General features: G+C 52.0%; 1 protein-coding gene across 1 annotated transcript in view; it reads left to right on the forward strand.

The window, feature by feature from the left end:
- Positions 1-24,751, forward strand: part of LOC106594071 (anoctamin-1) — a 140,835-nt gene that overhangs the window by 13,177 nt on the left and 102,907 nt on the right. The window contains 10 exon segments of the mRNA XM_045713591.1: positions 3,069-3,167; positions 7,259-7,410; positions 8,520-8,574; positions 8,683-8,734; positions 11,151-11,206; positions 11,371-11,415; positions 13,040-13,104; positions 14,869-15,003; positions 21,917-22,077; positions 24,129-24,211. Coding sequence (XP_045569547.1) covers positions 3,069-3,167; positions 7,259-7,410; positions 8,520-8,574; positions 8,683-8,734; positions 11,151-11,206; positions 11,371-11,415; positions 13,040-13,104; positions 14,869-15,003; positions 21,917-22,077; positions 24,129-24,211 — 903 coding nt within the window.

The raw sequence follows: 24,751 nt of genomic DNA on the forward strand, positions 1-24,751 counted from the left end.
AATGAACATACTGGAGAGTGGAATAAAACCCAGCCTTGATGAATGAACATACTGGAGAGTGGAATAAAACCCAGCCCTGATGAATGAACATACTGGACAGTGGAATAAAACCCAGCTCTGATGAATGAACATACTGGAGAGTGGAATAAAACCCAGCCCTGATGAATGAACATACTGGAGAGTGGAATAAAACCCAGCTCTGATGAATAAACATACTGGAGAGTGGAATAAAACCCAGCCCTGATGAATAAACATACTGGAGAGTGGAATAAAACCCAGCTCTGATGAATGAACATACTGGAGAGTGGAATAAAACCCAGCCCTGATGAATGAACATACTGGAGAGTGGAATAAAACCCAGCCCTGATGAATAAACATACTGGAGAGTGGAATAAAACCCAGCCCTGATGAATGAACATACTGGAGAGTGGAATAAAACCCAGCTCTGATGAATGAACATACTGGAGAGTGGAATAAAACCCAGCCCTGATGAATAAACATACTGGAGAGTGGAATAAAACCCAGCTCTGATGAATGAACATACTGGAGAGTGGAATAAAACCCAGCCCTGATGAATGAACATACTGGAGAGTGGAATAAAACCCAGCCCTGATAAATAAACATACTGGAGAGTGGAATAAAACCCAGCTCTGATGAATAAACATACTGGAGAGTGGAATAAAACCCAGCCCTGATGAATGAACATACTGGAGAGTGGAATAAAACCCAGCCCTGATGAATGAACATACTGGAGAGTGGAATAAAACCCAGCCCTGATGAATAAACATACTGGAGAGTGGAATAAAACCCAGCCCTGATGAATGAACATACTGGAGAGTGGAATAAAACCCAGCTCTGATGAATGAACATACTGGTGAGTGGAATAAAACCTAGCCCTGATGAATGAACATACTGGAAAGTGGAATAAAACCCAGCTCTGATGAATGAACATACTGGAGAGTGGAATAAAACCCAGCCCTGATGAATGGACATACTGGAGAGTGGAATAAAACCCAGCCCTGATGAATGAACATACTGGAGAGTGGAATAAAACCCAGCCCTGATGACTGAACATACTGGAGAGTGGAATAAAACCCAGCCCTGATGAATGAACATACTGGAGAGTGGAATAAAACCCAGCTCTGATGAATGAACATACTGGAGAGTGGTAACATTGGAATAAAACCCAGCTCTGATGAATGAACATACTGGAGAGTGGAATAAAACCCAGCTCTGATGAATGATCATACTGGAAAGTGGAATAAAACAAAGCTCTGATGAATGAACATACTGGAGAGTGGAATAAAACCCAGCCCTGATGAATAAACATAATGGAGAGGGGTAACATCGGAATAAAACCCAGCCCTGATGAATAAACATACTGGAGAGTGGAATAAAACCCAGCCCTGATGAATGAACATAATGGAGAGTGGAATAAAACCCAGCTCTGATGAATGAACATACTGGAGAGTGGAATAAAACCCAGCTCTGATGAGTAAACATACTGGAGAGTGGTAACATTGGAATAAAACCCAACTGAATAAACATGGGTGGTGTGGCGGGCGGGGTTTAGTGGTGGGCGGGATTGGGGGGTAGGGTGGGCGGGGTTGGGTGGTGGTGGGCGGGGTTGAGCTGCTGTAAGGCTATATTAGGGATGTTCCTACCTGTTGGTTCCCACCCCCTGTCCTCCTGGTATTAAACTATGGTTCCTACCTGTTGGTTCCCATCCCCTGTCCTCCTCCTGGTATTAAACTATGGTTCCTACCTGTTGGTTCCTATCCCCTGTCCTCCTCCTGGTATTAAACTATGGTTCCTACCTGTTGGTTCCCATCCCCTGTCCTCATGGTATTAAACTATGGTTCCTACCTGTTGGTTCCTATCCCCTGTCCTCCTCCTGGTATTAAACTATGGTTCCTACCTGTTGGTTCCTATCCCCTGTCCTCCTGGTATTAAACTATGGTTCCTACCTGTTGGTTCCCATCCCCTGTCCTCCTCCTGGTATTAAACTATGGTTCCTACCTGTTGGTTCCTATCCCCTGTCCTCCTGGTATTAAACTATGGTTCCTACCTGTTGGTTCCCATCCCCTGTCCTCCTCCTGGTATTAAACTATGGTTCCTACCTGTTGGTTCCCATCCCCTGTCCTCCTCCTGGTATTAAACTATGGTTCCTACCTGTTGGTTCCTATCCCCTGTCCTCCTCCTGGTATTAAACTATGGTTCCTACCTGTTGGTTCCCATCCCCTGTCCTCCTCCTGGTATTAAACTATGGTTCCTACCTGTTGGTTCCCATCCCCTGTCCTCCTCCTGGTATTAAACTATGGTTCCTACCTGTTGGTTCCCATCCCCTGTCCTCCTCCTGGTATTAAACTATGGTTCCTACCTGTTGGTTCCTATCCCCTGTCCTCCTGGTATTAAACTATGGTTCCTACCTGTTGGTTCCCATCCCCTGTCCTCCTCCTGGTATTAAACTATGGTTCCTACCTGTTGGTTCCCATCCCCTGTCCTCCTGGTATTAAACTATGGTTCCTACCTGTTGGTTCCTATCCCCTGTCCTCCTCCTGGTATTAAACTATGGTTCCTACCTGTTGGTTCCCATCCCCTGTCCTCCTCCTGGTATTAAACTATGGTTCCTACCTGTTGGTTCCTATCCCCTGTCCTCCTCCTGGTATTAAACTATGGTTCCTACCTGTTGGTTCCTATCCCCTGTCCTCCTCCTGGTATTAAACTATGGTTCCTACCTGTTGGTTCCTATCCCCTGTCCTCCTCCTGGTATTAAACTATGGTTCCTACCTGTTGGTTCCCATCCCCTGTCCTCCTGGTATTAAACTATGGTTCCTACCTGTTGGTTCCTATCCCCTGTCCTCCTCCTGGTATTAAACTATGGTTCCTACCTGTTGGTTCCTATCCCCTGTCCTCCTCCTGGTATTAAACTATGGTTCCTACCTGTTGGTTCCTATCCCCTGTCCTCCTCCTGGTATTAAACCATGGTTCCTACCTGTTGGTTCCCATCCCCTGTCCTCCTCCTGGTATTAAACTATGGTTCCTACCTGTTGGTTCCTCTCCCCCAGGTCAGGGTCTACGGGCCCAGCTTCACGAGACTCCATGTCCCCTGGCCGGTCCTGAGCAGAGAGGCAGAGTTCCTCAAGATCAAAGTCCCCACTAAGAAGGTGAGACCTCCACCGCTTCACAGCCGTGTGTGTGTGTGTGTGTGTGTGTGTGTGTGTGTGTGTGTGTGTGTTCTGTGTGTGTGTGTGTGTTCTGTGTGTGTGTTCTGTGTGTGTGTGTGTGTGTGTGTGTGTGTGTGTGTGTGTGTGTGTGTGTGTGTGTGTGTGTGTGTGTGTGTGTTCTGTGTGTGTGTGTGTGTGTGTGTGTGTGTGTGTGTGTACTCCCCCTAAACACAAACAGGGGGTTCATCTCAGTGTTTCCCTGCAGCGTTTATTTAATTCATTTTTTTAAAACTCATCCATTGTTGTTGCTTTGTTTATAGTAGTTTAATAGTCTTTAATGTTGCATCAGATTACCCATCAGGCAACAGTAGAGCCACATGAAGACACGGTGGATTATTCTCCTACTTGGATTACATTTCCTGGTACCTGAAACATTATGTGAATCAATCACACTACAGCAGTCTCCAACAATGTAACAACTCACATCCGGGAAAATGGACCAAAGGCGACATACTTCCTTTGGAACGCCGACTGCGAGCCAGGGCCGAATCGTCCAACATCAGTGTCCGACCTCACTAATGCTCTTGGGGCTGAATGGAAGCAAGTCCCCGCAGCAAGGTTCCAACCTCTAGTGGAAAGCCTTCCCAGAAGAGTGGAGGCTGTTATAGCAGCAATGTTCCAACATCTAGTGGAAAGCCTTCCCAGAAGAGTGGAGGCTGTTATAGCAGCAATGTTCCAACATCTAGTGGAAAGCCTTCCCAGAAGAGTGGAGGCTGTTATAGCAGCAATGTTCCAACATCTAGTGGAAAGCCTTCCCAGAAGAGTGGAGGCGGACTTTACATTGTCCCCACCCAATCCCCATTTTTACGCTGCTGCTACTCTCTAATCATGAGGCAGCAAGAGCTGTCATCCCTCTACCTGGGCAGAGCCCTCCGCCCCTCTACCTGGGCAGAGCCCTCCGCCCCTCTACCTGGGCAGAGCCCTCCGCCCCTCTACCTGGGCAGAGCCCTCCGCCCCTCTACCTGGGCAGAGCCCTCCGCCCCTCTACCTGGGCAGAGCCCTCCGCCCCTCTACCTGGGCAGAGCCCTCCATCCCTCTACCTGGGCAGAGCCCTCCATCCCTCTACCTGGGCAGAGCTCTCCACCTCTCTACCTGGGCAGAGCCCTCCACCTCTCTACCTGGGCAGAGCCCTCCGCCCCTCTACCTGGGCAGAGCCCTCCGCCCCTCTACCTGGGCAGAGCCCTCCGCCCCTCTACCTGGGCAGAGCCCCCTCCATCCCTCTCTACCTGGGCAGAGCCCCCTCCATCCCTCTCTACCTGGGCAGAGCCCCCTCCATCTCTCTCTACCTGGGCAGAGCCCTCCGCCCCTCTACCTGGGCAGAGCCCTCCGCCCCTCTACCTGGGCAGAGCCCTCCGCCCCTCTACCTGGGCAGAGCCCTCCGCCCCCTCTACCTGGGCAGAGCCCTCCGCCCCTCTACCTGGGCAGAGCCCTCCATCCCTCTACCTGGGCAGAGCCCCTACCTGGGCAGAGCCCTCCGCCCCTCTACCTGGGCAGAGCCCTCCGCCCCTCTACCTGGGCAGAGCCCTCCGCCCCTCTACCTGGGCAGAGCCCTCCAGCCCTCTACCTGGGCAGAGCCCCTACCTGGGCAGAGCCCTCCGCCCCTCTACCTGGGCAGAGCCCTCCCCCTCTCTACCTGGGCAGAGCCCTCCACCTCTCTACCTGGGCAGAGCCCTCCACCTCTCTACCTGGGCAGAGCCCTCCACCTCTCTACCTGGGCAGAGCCCTCCACCTCTCTACCTGGGCAGAGCCCTCCACCTCTCTACCTGGGCAGAGCCCTCCACCTCTCTACCTGGGCAGAGCCCCCCACCTCTCTACCTGGGCAGAGCCCTCCACCTCTCTACCTGGGCAGAGCCCCCTATCTCTCTACCTGGGCAGAGCCCTCCACCCCTCTACCTGGGCAGAGCCCTCCGCCCCTCTACCTGGGCAGAGCCCTCCGCCTCTCTACCTGGGCAGAGGCCTCCGTCTCTCTACCTGGGCAGAGGCCTCCGTCCCTCTACCTGGGCAGAGCCCTCCATCCCTCTACCTGGGCAGAGCCCTCCACCTCTCTACCTGGGCAGAGCCCTCCACCTCTCTACCTGGGCAGAGCCCTCCACCTCTCTACCTGGGCAGAGCCCTCCGCCCCTCTACCTGGGCAGAGCCCTCCGCCCCTCTACCTGGGCAGAGCCCTCCGCCCCTCTACCTGGGCAGAGCCCTCCATCCCTCTACCTGGGCAGAGCCCCTACCTGGGCAGAGCCCTCCGCCCCTCTACCTGGGCAGAGCCCTCCCCCTCTCTACCTGGGCAGAGCCCTCCACCTCTCTACCTGGGCAGAGCCCTCCACCTCTCTACCTGGGCAGAGCCCTCCACCTCTCTACCTGGGCAGAGCCCTCCACCTCTCTACCTGGGCAGAGCCCCCCACCTCTCTACCTGGGCAGAGCCCTCCACCTCTCTACCTGGGCAGAGCCCCCTATCTCTCTACCTGGGCAGAGCCCTCCACCCCTCTACCTGGGCAGAGCCCTCCGCCCCTCAACCTGGGCAGAGCCCTCCGCCTCTCTACCTGGGCAGAGCCCTCCGTCTCTCTACCTGGGCAGAGGCCTCCGTCCCTCTACCTGGGCAGAGCCCTCCATCCCTCTACCTGGGCAGAGCCCTCCACCTCTCTACCTGGGCAGAGCCCTCCACCTCTCTACCTGGGCAGAGCCCTCCACCTCTCTACCTGGGCAGAGCCCTCCGCCCCTCTACCTGGGCAGAGCCCCCTACCTGGGCAGAGCCCTCCATCTCTCTACCTGGGCAGAGCCCTCCACCTCTCTACCTGGGCAGAGCCCTCCGCCCCTCTACCTGGGCAGAGCCCTCCGCCCCTCTACCTGGGCAGAGCCCTCCGCCCCTCTACCTGGGCAGAGCCCCCTCCATCCCTCTCTACCTGGGCAGAGCCCCCTCCATCCCTCTCTACCTGGGCAGAGCCCCCTCCATCCCTCTCTACCTGGGCAGAGCCCTCCGCCCCTCTACCTGGGCAGAGCCCTCCGCCCCTCTACCTGGGCAGAGCCCTCCGCCCCTCTACCTGGGCAGAGCCCTCCAGAAGGCCAACACAATAGAGGTTGACTGTTCCCATCCACTCCACCCTGAATTCCAGCCCCTTGTCACATAATCCATGGTGCTGTTGAAAGGAGGACCAAGGCGCAGCGGGAATATGGATGCTCATATTTTAATTTAAAAAACATGAGTAAAGCATCCACTGAAAAAAACAATAAACAAAACAATGAGCTCACGATGCGACAGTGTAGCAGGCTAAACCAAAAAGCAGTGCTCACAAACACACAGACAAACACACCCAACTAATATAGGACTTCCAATCAAAGGCAACACCACACAGCTGCCTTCAATTGGAAGTCCACCCCAATTACCTCTACATAGAAACACCCAACCTAGACAGAACAAAGAAAACCCAACTTCTTCTGCCGCGCCCTGACCAACACTTATACCTCTACTCCACCTGCTGGTCAGGACGTGACACCCCTGCCCTCTGGTTGCAGGTTCAGACTACCTAACGTCTTAAAGAATTCGGGCCAAGTTCTCTTTTATTGCAATTCTGCAACTTACCAAAATGTTGCCACATTTACATGCAGTCTGTTTTGACTAAATATCCTTTGCCATTTGCTGTTTTCTTATTTTATTTTGATGACTACTGCACAATGAGTTGCCTCTGAGGACGTGTTTCTGAATCCCCAGCCCCTGCGGCAGTGGGAGGGAGACCCTGTATATGAGCCATAGCAGGTGCCTCTATTAACCTGTCTGTCTGTCTGTCTGTCTGTCTGTCTGTCTGCCTGTCTCCCTGCCTGTCTCCCTGCCTGTCTCCCTGCCTGTCTCCCTGCCTGTCTCCCTGCCTGTCTCCCTCCCTGTCTGTCTGTCTGTCTGTCTGTCTGTCTGTCTGTCTGTCTGTCTGTCTGTCTGTCTGTCTCCCTGCCTGTCTCCCTGCCTGTCTCCCTGCCTGTCTCCCTGCCTCCCTGTCTCCCTGCCTGTCTCCCTGCCTGTCTCCCTGCCTGTCTGTCTGCCTGTCCAGAGCTATGATCTGAAGCAGGAGCATGGGTTCAGTGCCAGCCTCAGTGAGTTCTGGAGGAAGGTGAACCAGCCATTCCAGCCCAACATCCCCCAGCCAGGCCACAGCACCACCAAGCAGCTCTCTCACTGCTTCTCCAGGGACAAACTACACTTGTAAGATGCACCTCGCCCCGCACCACACCACGCCATACCACGCCCCACACCACGCCCCCCCAACCCCGCGCCCCGCCCCCCTAACCACACCACGCCATACCACGGCCCACCTCGCCACACCCCACCCCACACCCCTCGCCACGCCCCACACACCCCGCCCCACACTACGCCACGCCCCACGCCACGGCCCGCCCCACGCCCACCCGCCATGCCCCACACCACGCCCGCCCCCACACCACCTCGCCACGCCCCACACACCCCGCCCACACCATGCCCCCACACCCCGCCCCACACCACGCCACGCCCCGCCCCACACCCCGCCACGCCCGCCTGCCACGCCCCGCCCCACGCCCGCCCCCCACACCCCGCCACGCCCCGCCCCACACCACGCCCCACACCACGCCCCGCCCCCACACTCTGACAACAGCTGGTCTGTATATGGAGTCACCAGCTGAGTTTCCCTGAGTTGACACCTGTTCTCTACAGATTTAACATCTCCTCTAAACACCTGTTCTCTACAGATTTAACATCTCCTCTAAACACCTGTTCTCTACAGATTTAACATCTCCTCTAAACACCTGTTCTTTGTTCTCTACAGATTTAACATCACCTCTAAACACCTGTTCTCTACAGATTTAACATCTCCTCTAAACACCTGTTCTTTGTTCTCTACAGATTTAACATCACCTCTAAACACCTGTTCTCTACAGATTTAACATCACCTCTAAACACCTGTTCTCTACAGATTTAACATCTCCTCTAAACACCTGTTCTTTGTTCTCTACAGATTTAACATCTCCTCTAAACACCTGTTCTCTACAGATTTAACATCTCCTCTAAACACCTGTTCTCTACAGATTTAACATCACCTCTAAACACCTGTTCTGTACAGATTTAACATCACCTCTAAACACCTGTTCTCTACAGATTTAACATCTCCTCTAAACACCTGTTCTCTACAGATTTAACATCTCCTCTAAACACCTGTTCTCTACAGATTTAACATCTCCTCTAAACACCTGTTCTCTACAGATTTAACATCTCCTCTAAACACCTGTTCTCTACAGATTTAACATCTCCTCTAAACACCTGTTCTTTGTTCTGTACAGATTTAACATCTCCTCTAAAGATACCTTCTTTGACAACGCAACACGCAGTCGAATAGTAAGTCTGTCATTCCGGATGTTTCTGAATGTCAAGAATCAATGGGAATATGGTTTCAGGTCTCTGTTTCTCTCTGACGCAATGTTCTGTGTGACCTGAACGTCTCAGGTGTACGAGATCCTGAGACGGACCCCTTGCACACGCACCTGCCAATCTATGGGTGAGTGACCTTTAACCCCTGAACTTAACCCAAACCCTGCACACGCACCTGCCGATCTATGGGTGAGTGACCTTTAACCCCTGACCTTAACCCAAACCCTGCACACGCACCTGCCGATCCATGGGTGAGTGACCTTTAACCCCTGACTACCACACTACCCTGTCCACTACCACACTACCCTGTCCACTACCACACTACCCTGTCCACTACCACACTACCCTGTCCACTACCACACTACCCTGTCCACTACCCTGTCCACTACCCTGTCCACTACCCTGTCCACTACCACACTACCCTGTCCACTACCACACTACCCTGTCCACTACCACACTACCCTGTCCACTACCCACACTACCCTGTCCACTACCACACTACCCTGTCCACTACCACACTACCCCTGTCCACTACCACACTACCCTGTCCACTACCACACTACCCTGTCCACTACCACACTACCCTGTCCACTACCCTGTCCACTACCCTGTCCACTACCCTGTCCACTACCCTGTCCACTACCACACTACCCTGTCCACTACCACACTACCCTGTCCACTACCCTGTCCACTACCACACTACCCTGTCCACTACCACACTCCCCTGTCCACTACCACACTACCCTGTCCACTACCACACTACCCTGTCCACTACCCACACTACCCTGTCCACTACCCTGTCCACTACCACACTACCCTGTCCACTACCACACTCCCCTGTCCACTACCACACTCCCCTGTCCACTACCACACTCCCCTGTCCACTACCACACTACCCTGTCCACTACCACACTACCCTGTCCACTACCCTGTCCACTACCCTGTCCACTACCACACTACCCTGTCCACTACCCTGTCCACTACCCTGTCCACTACCACACTCCCCTGTCCACTACCACACTCCCCTGTCCACTACCACACTCCCCTGTCCACTACCACACTCCCCTGTCCACTACCACACTACCCTGTCCACTACCACACTACCCTGCCCACTACCACACTACCCTGCCCACTACCACACTACCCTGCCCACTACCACACTACCCTGTCCACTACCACACTACCCTGTCCACTACCACACTACCCTGTCCACTACCACACTACCCTGTCCACTACCACACTACCCTGTCCACTACCACACTCCCCTGTCCACTACCACACTACCCTGTCCACTACCACACTACCCTGTCCACTACCACACTACCCTGTCCACTACCACACTACCCTGTCCACTACCACACTACCCTGTCCACTACCACACTACCCTGTCCACTACCACACTACCCTGTCCACTACCACACTACCCTGTCCACTACTACACTACCCTGTCCACTACCACACTACCCTGTCCACTACCACACTCCCTGTCCACTACCACACTACCCTGTCCACTACCACACTCCCTGTCCACTACCACACTACCCTGTCCACTACCACACTACCCTGTCCACTACCACACTACCCTGTCCACTACCACACTCCCCTGTCCACTACCACACTACCCTGTCCACTACCACACTACCCTGTCCACTACCACACTACCCTGTCCACTACCACACTACCCTGTCCACTACCACACTACCCTGTCCACTACCACACTCCCCTGTCCACTACCACACTACCCTGTCCACTACCACACTAGCCTGTCCACTACCACACTACCCTGTCCACTACCCTTGTCTTTCTCTCTTCGCCTGAGCCTCTCCCCCTCCAATTCCCTTTATCATCCTCTCTCTCTCTCTCTCTCTGTCTCTCTGTCTCTCTGTCTCTCTCTCTCTCTCTCTCTCTCTCTCTCTCTCTCTCTCTCTCTCTCTCTCCCAGTTCCCGTTATCGTCCTGTCTCTCTCTCTCTCCCCCTCTCTTCCCATTTCCCTTTATCGTCATCTCCTCTCCTGAAGTGGGTTGTGGGGGTCAGGCTGAGATTGAAGCAGAGGCATGTGGGAGTTGTGGTCTCTGTAGCTGTGCTGTGATTGGCTCTTTGGTGAAGCTAATCACTGTGATGTTTCAGGTCTTGTTAATTAGTTCATGAGGTAATGAATCAATTAGTTAAAGCTGTTCCACTGAGCTCATTCCTGTCCTCTCCTGCCCTCTCCTCTCCTCTCCTCTCCTCTCCTCTCCTCTCCTCTCCTCTCCTCTCCTCTCCTGCCCCCTCCTCTCCTCTCCTCTCCTCTCCTCTCCTCTCCTCTCCTCTCCTCTCCTCTCCTCTCCTCTCCTCTCCTCTCCTGCCCTCTCCTCTCCTCTCCTGCCCTCTCCTCTCCTCTCCTCTCCTCTCCTCTACTGCCCTGCCCTCTCCTCTCCTCTGTTGCCCCCCCACCGCGCCTCTTATCTCCTCTCTGAATGGGGAAAGCTGATACAGATCGCTGAAGCATCTCTCTCTAATATTAGATGAGTTTGTTGAGTAACCGACACCTCTTTCTCCCCCAGGCATCACCACGTTAATAGCTAAAGGTGTCTATGACTCTGCCTTCCCTCTCCACGATGTAAGTGACACTTCCTGTCCTTCCCTGCTGCACATACAGTATTTGTGATAATGTTACTTGTTAACCCCGTGATAATGTGTGGATAAACGCAAACTGTAATACACTGTGAGCTTTACTAATTGTGTTGTGATTGGTCTGTCTGACTCGTCCCCCTCTCTCTGCAGGGGGATTATAAGGTCGTGGGTCGCTCGGAGAGGAACGACAGACAGGTAACTACGGGCTGTACTGTACTAGTCTATAATATACTGTTGTTACAACCCGTAACCTGGGAAACCACACGCTAAATGAAGGGAATAACAAAATGTATTTATTCCATAAAGTAAACACAACAGTAATCAGATGATTCATGACAGTCTGTAAATTAGGTGTCAACTGCCCAAACCACAAGGAAACAACCGAAGGTATGAATGGAGAGAGGAAAGGTATGCGTGGAGAGAGGAAAGGTATGCGTGGAGAGAGGAAAGGTATGCACGGAGAGAGGAAAGGTATGCACGGAGAGAGGAAAGGTATGCGTGGAGAGAGGAAAGGTATGCACGGAGAGAGGAAAGGTATGCACGGAGAGAGGAAAGGTATGCACGGAGAGAGGAAAGGTATGCACGGAGAGAGGAAAGGTATGCACGGAGAGAGGAAAGGTATGCACGGAGAGAGGAAAGGTATGCACGGAGAGAGGAAAGGTATGCACGGAGAGAGGAAAGGTATGCACGGAGAGAGGAAAGGTATGCACGGAGAGAGGAAAGGTATGCACGGAGAGAGGAAAGGTATGCATGAGAAGAGGAATGTCTTGCTGAATGTGGAAACAGTGGCTTTATGTCACAGCTGAGCCCATCAGCCCCGCCCACCTCTCCTACACCGCCCATCCCCATCAGCCCCGCCCACCTCTCCTACCCCGCCCATCCCCATCAGCCCTGATGACCCTCCCAGCCCCTCCCACCTCTCCTACTCCGCCCATTCCCATCAGCCCCGCCCACTTCTCCTACACCGCCCATCCCCATCAGCCCTGACCGCTCCGCCCACCTCTCCTACTCCGCCCATCCCCATCAGCCCCGCCCACCTCTCCTACTCCGCCCATCCCCATCAGCCCTGACCGCTCCGCCCACCTCTCCTACTCCGCCCATCCCCATCAGCCCTCCCAGCTCCGCCCACCTCTCATACTCCGCCCATCCCCATCAGCCCTGACGACCCTCCCAGCCCCGCCCACCTCTCCTACTCCGCTCATCCCCATCAGCCCTCCCAGCTCCGCCCACCTCTCCTACTCCGCCCATCCCCATCAGCCCTGACGCCCCTCCCACCTCTCCCAGCTCCGCCCACCTCTCCTACTCCGCCCATCAATCTCCTGCAGGAAGTCAGCACAGCAAAACCCAGTAGACAGGGCAGGGAGGCGCCGTCACGCTGTACTCCACTACAGTGCTTCCCAAACTGGGGGTTGGGACCCACTCGTGGGTCCAGGTGGATCACAGGATTTAGCTTTAAAACTGCAACATTTTCTCTCTGCTGCCAAGATATGTTGGGTGTTTTGTTTTCACACTCAACCCTTACGATGGGTCACGAAACGAAGAAAAAACGTTTGGGTAACCCTGATGTCTGAACTCTACTCTGATGTCTGAACTCTACTCTGATGTCTGAACTCTACTCTGATGTCTGAACTCTACTCCGATGTCTGAACTCTACTCTGATGTCTGAACTCTACTCTGATGTCTGTACTCTACTCTGATGTCTGAACTGAACTCTACTCTGATGTCTGAACTGAACTCTACTCTGATGTCTGTACTCTACTCTGATGTCTGAACTCTACTCTGATGTCTGAACTCTACTCTGATGTCTGTTCTGTCTAAGCTGCTGCATGATGAGTGGGCCAGATATGGAGCCTTCTACAAATACCAACCTGTGGACCTCATCAGGTATCAACATTACTACATGACATTATCATTGGGTGCCGGCATTGCTACATTATTACCACATTACCAACAATACTATGTTATTACAACACTACATTATCAGGTGCCAACATTACCACAACTATATTACATTATCATCTGGTACCAACATCACTACATTATTATTTCATTACATTATCACCAGGTGCCCACGTTATTGTCACATCAGGCAACCACATTATCATTACATTATCATCAGGCACCAATAATATTACCACATTATCATCAGGCAACTACATTATCATTACATTATCACCGGGTACCAGCATTATTGTTACATTATCATCAGATACATACATTACTATTACATTATCATCAGGTACCAAGATTACTATATTATTACTGCATTACAATATCATCAGGTATTAGCATTACTACAATGTTACCATATTACTACATTATTATTACATTATCAGATACCAACATTACTATGCTATTACTACATTACATTATCATCAGGTATCAACATTACATTATAACTGCATTACATTATCAGATAACAACATTAATGCTATTACTACATTATGATCAGGTATCATTACATTATTACTGCATTACATTATCAGATACCAACATTACTATGATATCACTACATTATCATCAGGTATCATTACATTATTACGGCATTACATTATCAGATAACAACATTACTATGATATTACTACATTATCATCAGGTATCATTACATTATTACTGCATTACATTATCAGATACCAACATTACTATGCTATTACTACATTATCATCAGGTATCATTACATTATTACTGCATTATATTATCAGATACCAACATCACTATGCTATTACTACATTATCATCAGGTATCATTACATTATTACTGCATTACATTATCAGATACCAACATCACTATGCTATTACCACATTATTATCAGGTATCAACATTACATTATTACTACATTATATTATCAGATACCAACATTACTATGCTATTGCTACATTATCATCAGGTATCACACTACATTATTACTGCATTATCAGGTATCATTATTACATTATTACTGCATTACATTATCAGGTACCAATACTACTACATTATTACTACATAGCATGATCATTAGATACCATTATTACTGCATTACATTATCAGGTACCAATACTACTACATTATTACTACATAGCATGATCATTAGATACCATTATTACTGCATTACATTATCAGGTACCAATACTGCTACATTATTACTACATAGCCTGATCATTAGATACCATTATTACTGCAATACATTATCAGGTACCAATACTGCTACATTATTACTACATAGCCTGATCATTAGACACCATTATTACTGCATTACATTGTCATAATTTTTTACAGAGCAACTTACAGGAACAATTAGGGTTAAGTGCCTTGCTCATGGGCACATTGACCGATTAAAAAAAATAAATAAATAAGTAATAATAATAATAATTGTAATAATAATCAAAAAATATATATACTTTATTTGATTTATTTTCATTTTTTCACCTGGTCACCTCAAGGATTCAAACCAGCGACCTTTCGGTTACTTGCCCAACGCTCTTAATCGCCAGGCTACCTTAGTTACCAACATTATTAGATTATTACTACATTATCATGGATCATTATTACCAGTGAATCCAAACCCCCAAAACAGCAGCCTCATCAGGAATCAGCACCAGTCTCTATTAGTACATTACTGGATTATAATGAGGATCACACATCTGTCCGCTGATGACCTCTGATTTACAGGAAGTACTTTGGAGAGAAGATCGGTCTGTACTTCGCCTGGCTGGGCGTCTACACCCAGCTGCTCATACCGGCCTCTCTGGTCGGGATTATTGTCTTCTGCTACGGCTGTTACACTGTGGATATGGACGTACCCAGGTACACACACACACACACACACACACACACACACACACACACACACACACACACAGACCAGCTACATGCCAGGTACACACACACACACACACACACACACACACACACACACACACACACACACACACACACACACACACACACACACACACACACACACACAGACCAGCTACATGCCAGGTACACACACACACACACACACAGACCAGCTACATGCCAGGTACACACACACAAACACACACACACACAGACCAGCTACATGCCAGGTACACACACAGACCAGCGACATGCCAGGTACACACAGACCAGCTACATGCCAGGTACCCACAGACCAGCTACATGCCAGGTACACACAGACCAGCGACATGCCAGGTACACACAGACCAGCGACATGCCAGGTACACACAGACCAGCTACATGCCAGGTACACACAGACCAGCTACATGCCAGGTACACACAGACCAGCTACATGCCAGGTACCCACAGACCAGCGACATGCCAGGTACACACAGACCAGCGACATGCCAGGTACACACAGACCAGCGACATGCCAGGTACACACAGACCAGCGACATGCCAGGTACACACAGACCAGCTACATGCCAGGTACACACAGACCAGCTACATGCCAGGTACCCACAGACCAGCGACATGCCAGGTACCCACAGACCAGCGACATGCCAGGTACACACACAGACCAGCTACATGCCAGGTACACACAGAACAGCGACATGCCAGGTACACACACAGACCAGCTACATGCCAGGTACACACACAGACCAGCTACATGCCAGGTACACACAGACCAGCTACATGCCAGGTACACACAGACCAGCGACATGCCAGGTACCCACACAGACCAGCGACATGCCAGGTACCCACACAGACCAGCTGTACACACACAGACCAGCGACATGCCAGGTACCCACTCTAGTCGTGTCTGTGTGTAGGAGGAACATTGGTCAGACTGGAAACAACAGCAGAACAGGAAATCCCTGGGGCCTCCATTTTAGAAACGTCGTGTCCTCCATTTTAGAAACGTCGTGTCCAGTACGCCCCAAAACATGCCCGCGCCAGCTTTCAGGCAAAACCTGCCGTTTCTATAGAAACTGACAATGTGCTTATCGTCCCGCAAACGTTAGAGATCCTGCTGTATGTTCCTGCTGTCTGACGTACTGCCAACGTTAGAGATCCTGCTGTATGTTCCTGCTGTCTGACGTACTGCCAACGTTAGAGATCCTGCTGTTCGACGTACTGCCAACGTTAGAGATCCTGCTGTATGTTCCTGCTGTCTGACGTACTGCCAACGTTAGAGATCCTGCTGTATGTTCCTGCTGTCTGACGTACTGCCAACGTTAGAGATCCTGCTGTATGTTCCTGCTGTCTGACGTACTGCCAACGTTAGAGATCCTGCTGTATGTTCCTGCTGTCTGACGTACTGCCAACGTTAGAGATCCTGCTGTATGTTCCTGCTGTCTGACGTACTGCCAACGTTAGAGATCCTGCTGTATGTCCCTGCTGTTTGACGTACTGCCAGAAGGCAACAGCAACCCAGTAACCGTATACAGGAATATATGAGTCATTCAGAACAGAGCATCAGCTGGATATAACAGGATGCCATTAGTGAGAAGAATATATTTTATCTTTGCGTTCTAAAATAGTTTGAGGCATTTTTCCGTTTATTTAATCTCCGTGAGCCACAGGCCTACCGTTTATTTAATCTCCGTGAGCCACAGGCCTTCCCGTGTGGCTCAGCTGGTAGAGCATGGTGTGTGCAACGCCAGGGTTGTGGGTTCGATTCCCACGGGGGGCCAGTACAAAAACAAAACTAAACAAAAAAAATGCATGAAATGAAATGTATGCATTCACTACTGTTAGTCGCTCTGGATAAGAGTGTCTGCTAAATGAGTAAAATGTAAAAAAATGTCTGTAGAATAAATTCCTCACCTTTTCTGACTGTGATGGTTTCCAAGGCTACTCGCGCAATAGCCTACCGTTCCTCCCACAACCAGGAAGTACAGGCTACCTACCGTTCCTCCCACAACCAGGAAGTACAGGCTCCCTACCGTTCATCCCACAACCAGGAAGTACAGGCTCCCTACCGTTCATCCTACAACCAGGAAGTACAGGCTACCTACCGTTCCTCCCACAACCAGGAAGTACAGGCTCCCTACCGTTCATCCCACAACCAGGAAGTACAGGCTCCCTACAGTTCATCCCACAACCAGGAAATACAGGCTCCCTACCGTTCATCCCACAACCAGGAAGTACAGGCTCCCTACCGTTCAACCAGGAAGTACAGGCTCCCTACCGTTCAACCAGGAAGTACAGGCTCCCTACCGTTCAACCAGGAAGTACAGGCTCCCTACCGTTCAACCAGGAAGTACAGGCTCCCTACCGTTCAACCAGGAAGTACAGGCTCCCTACCGTTCATCCTACAACCAGGAAGTACAGGCTCCCTACCGTTCAACCAGGAAGTACAGGCTCCCTACCGTTCAACCAGGAAGTACAGGCTCCCTACCGTTCATCCCACAACCAGGAAGTACAGGCTCCCTACCGTTCATCCCACAACCAGGAAGTACAGGCTACCTACCGTTCATCCCACAACCAGGAAGTACAGGCTACCTACCGTTCATCCCACAACCAGGAAGTACAGGCTACCTACCGTTCATCCCACAACCAGGAAGTACAGGCTACCTACCGTTCATCCCACAACCAGGAAGTACAGGCTCCCTACCGTTCATCCCACAACCAGGAAGTACAGGCTCACTACCGTTCATCCCACAACCAGGAAGTACATGCTCACTACCGTTCATCCCACAACCAGGAAGTACAGGCTCCCTACCGTTCATCCCACAACCAGGAAGTACAGGCTCCCTACCGATCATCCCACAACCAGGAAGTACAGGCTCCCTACCGTTCATCCCACAACCAGGAAGTACAGGCTCCCTACCGTTCATCCCACAACCAGGAAGTACAGGCTCCCTACCGTTCATCCCACAACCAGGAAGTACAGGCTCCCTACCGTTCATCCAGGAAGTACAGGCTCCCTACCGTTCAACCAGGAAGTACAGGCTCCCTACCGTTCATCCCACAACCAGGAAGTACAGGCTCCCTACCGTTCATCCCACAACCAGGAAGTACAGGCTCCCTACCGTTCAACCAGGAAGTACAGGCTCCCTACCGTTCATCCCACAACCAGGAAGTACAAGCTCCCTACCGTTCATCCCACAACCAGGAAGTACAGGCTCCCTACCGTTCATCCTACAACCAGGAAGTACAGGCTACCTACCGTTCATCCAGGAAGTACAGGCTCCCTACCGTTCATCCAGGAAGTACAGGCTCCCTACCGTTCAACCAGGAAGTACAGGCTCCCTACCGTTCAACCAGGAAGTACAGGCTCCCTACCGTTCATCCCACAACCAGGAAGTACAGGCTCCCTACCGTTCATCCTACAACCAGGAAGTACAGGCTCCCTACCGTTCAACCAGGAAGTACAGGCTCCCTACCGTTCATCCCACAACCAGGAAGTACAGGCTCCCTACCGTTCATCCTACAACCAGGAAGTACAGGCTCCCTACCGTTCAACCAGGAAGTACAGGCTCCCTACCGTTCATCCCACAACCAGGAAGTACAGGCTCCCTACCGTTCATCCCACAACCAGGAAGTACAGGCTCCCTACCGTTCATCCCACAACCAGGAAGTACAGGCTCCCTACCGTTCATCCCACAACCAGGAAGTACAGGCTCCCTACCGTTCATCCCACAACCAGGAAGTACAGGCTCCCTACCGTTCATCCCACAACCAGGAAGTACAGGCTCCCTACCGTTCAACCAGGAAGTACAGGCTCCCTACCGTTCATCCCACAACCAGGAAGTACAGGCTCCCTACCGTTCAACCAGGAAGTACAGGCTCCCTACCGTTCATCCTACAACCAGGAAGTACAGGCTCCCTACCGTTCAACCAGGAAGTACAGGCTCCCTACCGTTCATCCCACAACCAGGAAGTACAGGCTCCCTACCGTTCATCCTACAACCAGGAAGTACAGGCTCCCTACCGTTCAACCAGGAAGTACAGGCTCCCTACCGTTCAACCAGGAAGTACAGGTTCCCTACCGTTCATCCCATCTGTCATTTTAAATGGACCCAGTTCAGTAGTAGAAAGAGCAGCTGTTTCTGATATTTTACTGATCTGAGATGCACTTTAAGCCTTTTACACCCCGATTCTACAATGCCGCTGTAGATTACCGACCAACGGTAACGGCTAACGGGCCCCTCTTTAAGCCTTTTACACCCCGATTCTACAATGCCGCTGTAGATTACCGACCATTTTCTAGATTGACAGCGTTACCCTGTTATGGTTGATTCCAACAGCCACGCAAATACGACAACGGGTTGTTACCAAGTTAACTTTGCGATATGGACAGAGATATTATTGTTAGAAAAACAAAAACCGTTAGCGTGCCGCTGTAGCAATATAAAGAGGGGCCCGTTAGCGTGCCGCTGTAGTAATATAAAGAGGGGCCCGTTAGCGTGCCGCTGTAGCAATATAAAGAGGGGCCCGTTAGCGTGCCGCTGTAGTAATATAAAGAGGGGCCCGTTAGCGTGCCGCTGTAGCAATATAAAGAGGGGCCCGTTAGCGTGCCGCTGTAGTAATATAAAGAGGGGCCCGTTAGCGTGCCGCTGTAGCAATATAAAGAGGGGCCCGTTAGCGTGCCGCTGTAGTAATATAAAGAGGGGCCCGTTAGCGTGCCGCTGTAGTAATATAAAGAGGGGCCCGTTAGCGTGCCGCTGTAGTAATATAAAGAGGGGCCCGTTAGCGTGCCGCTGTAGTAATATAAAGAGGGGCCCGTTAGCGTGCCGCTGTAGTAATATAAAGAGGGGCCCGTTAGCGTGCCGCTGTAGTAATATAAAGAGGGGCCCGTTAGCGTGCCGCTGTAGTAATATAAAGAGGGGCCCGTTAGCGTGCCGCTGTAGCAATATAAAGAGGGGCCCGTTAGCGTGCCGCTGTAGCAATATAAAGAGGGGCCCGTTAGCGTGCCGCTGTAGCAATATAAAGAGGGGGCCCGTTAGCGTGCCGCTGTAGTAATATAAAGAGGGGGCCCGTTAGCGTGCCGCTGTAGCAACATAAAGAGGGGCCCGTTAGCGTGCCGCTGTAGTAATATAAAGTGGGGCCCGTTAGCTTGCCGCTGTAGCAATATAAAGAGGGGCCCGTTAGCGTGCCGCTGTAGCAATATAAAGAGGGGCCCGTTAGCGTGCCGCTGTAGCAATATAAAGAGGGGCCCGTTAGCGTGCCGCTGTAGCAATATAAAGAGGGGCCCGTTAGCGTGCCGCTGTAGTAATATAAAGAGGGGCCCGTTAGCGTGCCGCTGTAGTAATATAAAGAGGGGCCCGGTAGCGTGCCGCTGTAGTAATATAAAGAGGGGCCCGTTAGCGTGCCGCTGTAGCAATATAAAGAGGGGCCCGTTAGCGTGCCGCTGTAGCAATATAAAGAGGGGTCCGTTAGCGTGCCGCTGTAGTAATATAAAGAGGGGCCCGTTAGCGTGCCGCTGTAGCAATATAAAGAGGGGCCCGTTAGCGTGCCGCTGTAGCAATTTAAAGAGGGGCCCGTTAGCGTGCCGCTGTAGCAATATAAAGAGGGGCCCGTTACCGTGCCGATGTAGTAATATAAAGAGGGGCCCGTTAGCGTGCCGCTGTAGTAATATAAAGAGGGGCCCGTTAGCGTGCCGCTGTAGTAATATAAAGAGGGGCCCGTTAGCGTGCCGCTGTAGCAATATAAAGAGGGGCCCGTTAGCGTGCCGCTGTAGTAATATAAAGAGGGGCCCGTTAGCGTGACAAACTTGGATTAGCTAACACAACGTGCCATTGGAGCACAGGACTGATGGTTGCTGATAATGGGCCTATGTAGATATTCCATTAAAAATCAGCCGTTTCCAGCTACAATAGTCATTTACAACATTAACAATGTCTCCACTGTATTTCTGATCAATTTGATGTTATTTTAATGGAGAAAAAAAAAACGTGCTTTTCTTTAAAAAACAAGGACATTTTTCTAAGTGACCCCTAAACTTCTGAACGGTAGTGTAGAGATCATAACCATTGTAGAAACGTAATACATAGATATCATTTTTCAACTTCTCTATTTCCTTTAGATACTGTCTTGGCCCTGTTTCCAATACTTCCAAAGTAAACAGCAAATAAGGCTGTTATTGTCCCCGTGAAAAGGTGACTGAGGGGTGTTTTTCAGGCAGAGTTATAACCCCTGGTCACGCGGGCGCCGTTCTGAAGACCGGTGGGATTGAAACCAGGAAGCGCGGGGATGTTTCGGGCGTGCACCACGTTTAGAACTAGCATTATGTTCTGCGGGTTAGCGGTCTGTACAGAAACGATGTGTTTAATTAACTCGGCGGTTATAAATGAGGCCCCAGGTGTCTCCCAGAACGTGTGTGTGTGTGTGTGTGTGTGTGTGTGTGTGTGTGTGTGTGTGTGTGTGTGTCCTCTGTGTGTGTGTGTGTGTGTGTGTAGCCTGGAGATGTGCGATAAGCAGCAGAACTTCACCATGTGTCCTCTGTGTGTGTGTGTGTGTGTGTGTGTGTGTGTGTGTGTGTGTGTGTGTGTGTGTGTGTGTGTGTGTGTGTGTGTGTGTGTGTGTGTGTGTGTGTGTGTGTGTGTGTGTGTAGCCTAAGTGAGAGTAGAACTTCACCGTGTGTGTGTGTGTGTAGCCTGGAGATGTGCGATAAGCAGCAAAACTTCACCATGTGTCCTCTGTGTGTGTGTGTGTGTGTGTGTGTGTGTGTGTGCGTGTGTGCGTGTGTGTGTGTGTAGCCTGGAGATGTGCGATAAGCAGCAGAACTTCACCATGTGTCCTCTGTGTGTGTGTGTGTGTGTGTGTGTGTGTGTGTGTGTGTGTGTAGCCTGGAGATGTGTGATGAGCAGCAGAACTTCACCATGTGTCCTCTGTGTGACGGAGTGTGTGACTACTGGCACCTGTCCACCGCCTGCGGCACGGCCCGCGCCTCGCACCTGTTCGACAACCCTGCTACTGTATTCTTCGCCATCTTCATGTCCCTCTGGGGTATGTATTAACATTCTGTTACCCCTTACTGCCCCTTACTGCCCCTTACTGCCCCCATCTTCATGTCCCTCTGGGGTATGTATTAACATTCTGTTACCCCTTACTACCCCTTACTACCCCTTACTACCCCTTACTGCCCCTTACTGCCCCTTACTGCCCCCATCTTCATGTCCCTCTGGGGTATGTATTAACATTCTGTTACCCCTTACTACCCCTTACTACCCCTTACTGCCCCTTACTACCCCTTACTGCCCCTTACTGCCCCTTACTACCCCCATCTTCATGTCCCTCTGGGGTATGTATTAACATTCTGTTACCCCTTACTGCCCCTTACTACCCCTTACTGCCCCTTACTACCCCCGTCTTCATGTCCCTCTGGGGTATGTATTAACATTCTGTTGCCCCTTACTGCCCCCATCTTCATGTCCCTCTGGGGTATGTATTTACGTCCCAATGTTTTATGACCCCATTGTACCGCCCCCTCCTGTCCATCAGTCAGCCAGTCAGCCCTCCCCTCAGCCAGCCAGCCCCTCAGCCAGCCAACCCGTCAGCCAGCCAGCCCATCAGCTAGCCAGCCCGTCAGCCAGCCAGCCCCTCAGCCAGCCAACCAGTCAGCTAGCCAGCCCGTCAGCCAGCCAGCCCGTCAGCCAGCCAGCCAGCCCATCAGTCAGCTAGCCAGCCCATCAGTCAGCTAGCCAGCCCATCAGTCAGCCAGCCAGCCCATCAGCCAGCCCGTCAGCCAGCCAGCCCGTCAGCCAGCCAGCCCGTCAGCCAGCCAGCCCGTCAGCCAGCCAGCCCGTCAGCCAGCCCATCAGCCAGCCCGTCCAGCCAGCCCGTCAGCCAGCCCATCAGTCAGCCAGCCAGCCCGTCAGCCAGCCAGCCCGGCAGCCAGCCAGCCCCGTCAGCCAGCCAGCCAGCCCCGTCAGCCAGCCAGCCAGCCCATCAGCCAGCCCATCAGCCAGCCAGCCAGCCAGCCCATCAGCCAGCCAGCCAGCCCATCAGCCAGCCAGCCAGCCCGTCAGCCAGCCAGCCCGTCAGCCAGCCAGCCAGCCAGCCCATCAGCCAGCCAGCCAGCCAGCCAGCCCATCAGCCAGTCAGCCAGCCAGCTATCCCATCAGCCAGCCAGCCAGCCCGTCAGCCCATCAGCCAGCCAGCCAGCCCGTCAGCCCATCAGCCAGCCAGCCAGCCAGTCCATCAGCCAGCCAGCCAGTCCATCAGCCAGCCAGCCAGTCCATCAGCCAGCCCCAGCCAGTCCATCAGCCAGCCCATCAGCCAGCCCATCAGCCAGCCCATCAGCCAGCCCATCAGCCAGCCAGCCAGCCCATCAGCCAGCCAGCCAGCCCATCAGCCAGTCAGCCAGCCAGCCCATCAGCCAGCCAGCCAGCCCGTCAGCCAGCCCGTCAGCCCATCAGCCAGCCAGCCAGTCAGCCAGCCCATCAGCCAGCCAGCCAGTCCATTAGCCAGCCATCCCATCAGCCAGCCAGCCAGCCCATCAGCCAGCCCATCAGCCAGCCCATCATGCAGCCCGTCAGCCAGCCAGCCAGCCCATCAACCATCCCATCAACCATCCCATCAGCCAGCCCATCAGCCAGCCAGCCCGCCAGCCAGCCAGCCAGTCCATCAGCCAGCCAGCCAGCCAGTCCATCAGCCAGCCCGTCAGCCAGCCAGTCCATCAGCCCGTCTGTGGGGGACCAGGTCTGTGTATAGTTAGACACAGTAGGACCTCTGGGGGTGAAGGAAACCATTATATATTTACAACCCGCTACACCCCCATGCTACCACTGTGGCTCAGGTTTCCTCTGTGGGCCTCTCTGCTACCACTGTGGCTCAGGTTTCCTCTGTGGGCCTCTCTGCTACCACTGTGGCTCAGGTTTCCTCTGTGGGCGTCTCTGCTACCACTGTGGCTCAGGTTTCCTCTGTGGGCCTCTCTGCCACCACTGTGGCTCAGGTTTCCTCTGTGGGTTTGGTGGACCGATGTTCACGTCGTGTCTGTGTGTGTCTGTGTGCGTCTGTGTGCGTCTGTGTGCGTCTGTGTGCGTCTGTGTGTGTAGTGGCGACGTTCCTGGAGCACTGGAAGCGTCGGCAGATCAGTTTGAACCACAGCTGGGACCTCACAGGACTAGAGGAAGAGGAGGTACACACCCTTCACACCGCACCATTACCACACCATTACCACACCATTACCGCACCATTACCACACCATTACCACACCATTACCACACCCTTCACACTGCACCATTACCACACCATTATCACACCATTACCACACCATTACCACACCCTTCACACCGCACCATTACCACACCATCACCACACCATTACCACACCATTACCACACCACCACCACACCATTACCACACCATTACCACACCATCACCACACCCTTCACACCGCACCATTACCCCACCACACCATCACCACACCACACCATTACCACACCATTACCACACCATTACCACACCATTACCATTACCACACCCTTCACACTGCACCAATACCACACCCTTCACACCATTACCATATCATTACCACACCGTCACCACACCATTACCACACCACACCATTACCCCACCACACCATTACCCCACCACACCATCACCACACCATCACCACACCATTCCCATTACCACACCCTTCACACCACACCATTACCACACCATTACCACACCCCTCA

Source organism: Salmo salar, unplaced genomic scaffold (assembly GCF_905237065.1).
Source record: "Salmo salar unplaced genomic scaffold, Ssal_v3.1, whole genome shotgun sequence".
In the NCBI taxonomy this organism is placed as follows: domain Eukaryota; kingdom Metazoa; phylum Chordata; class Actinopteri; order Salmoniformes; family Salmonidae; genus Salmo; species Salmo salar.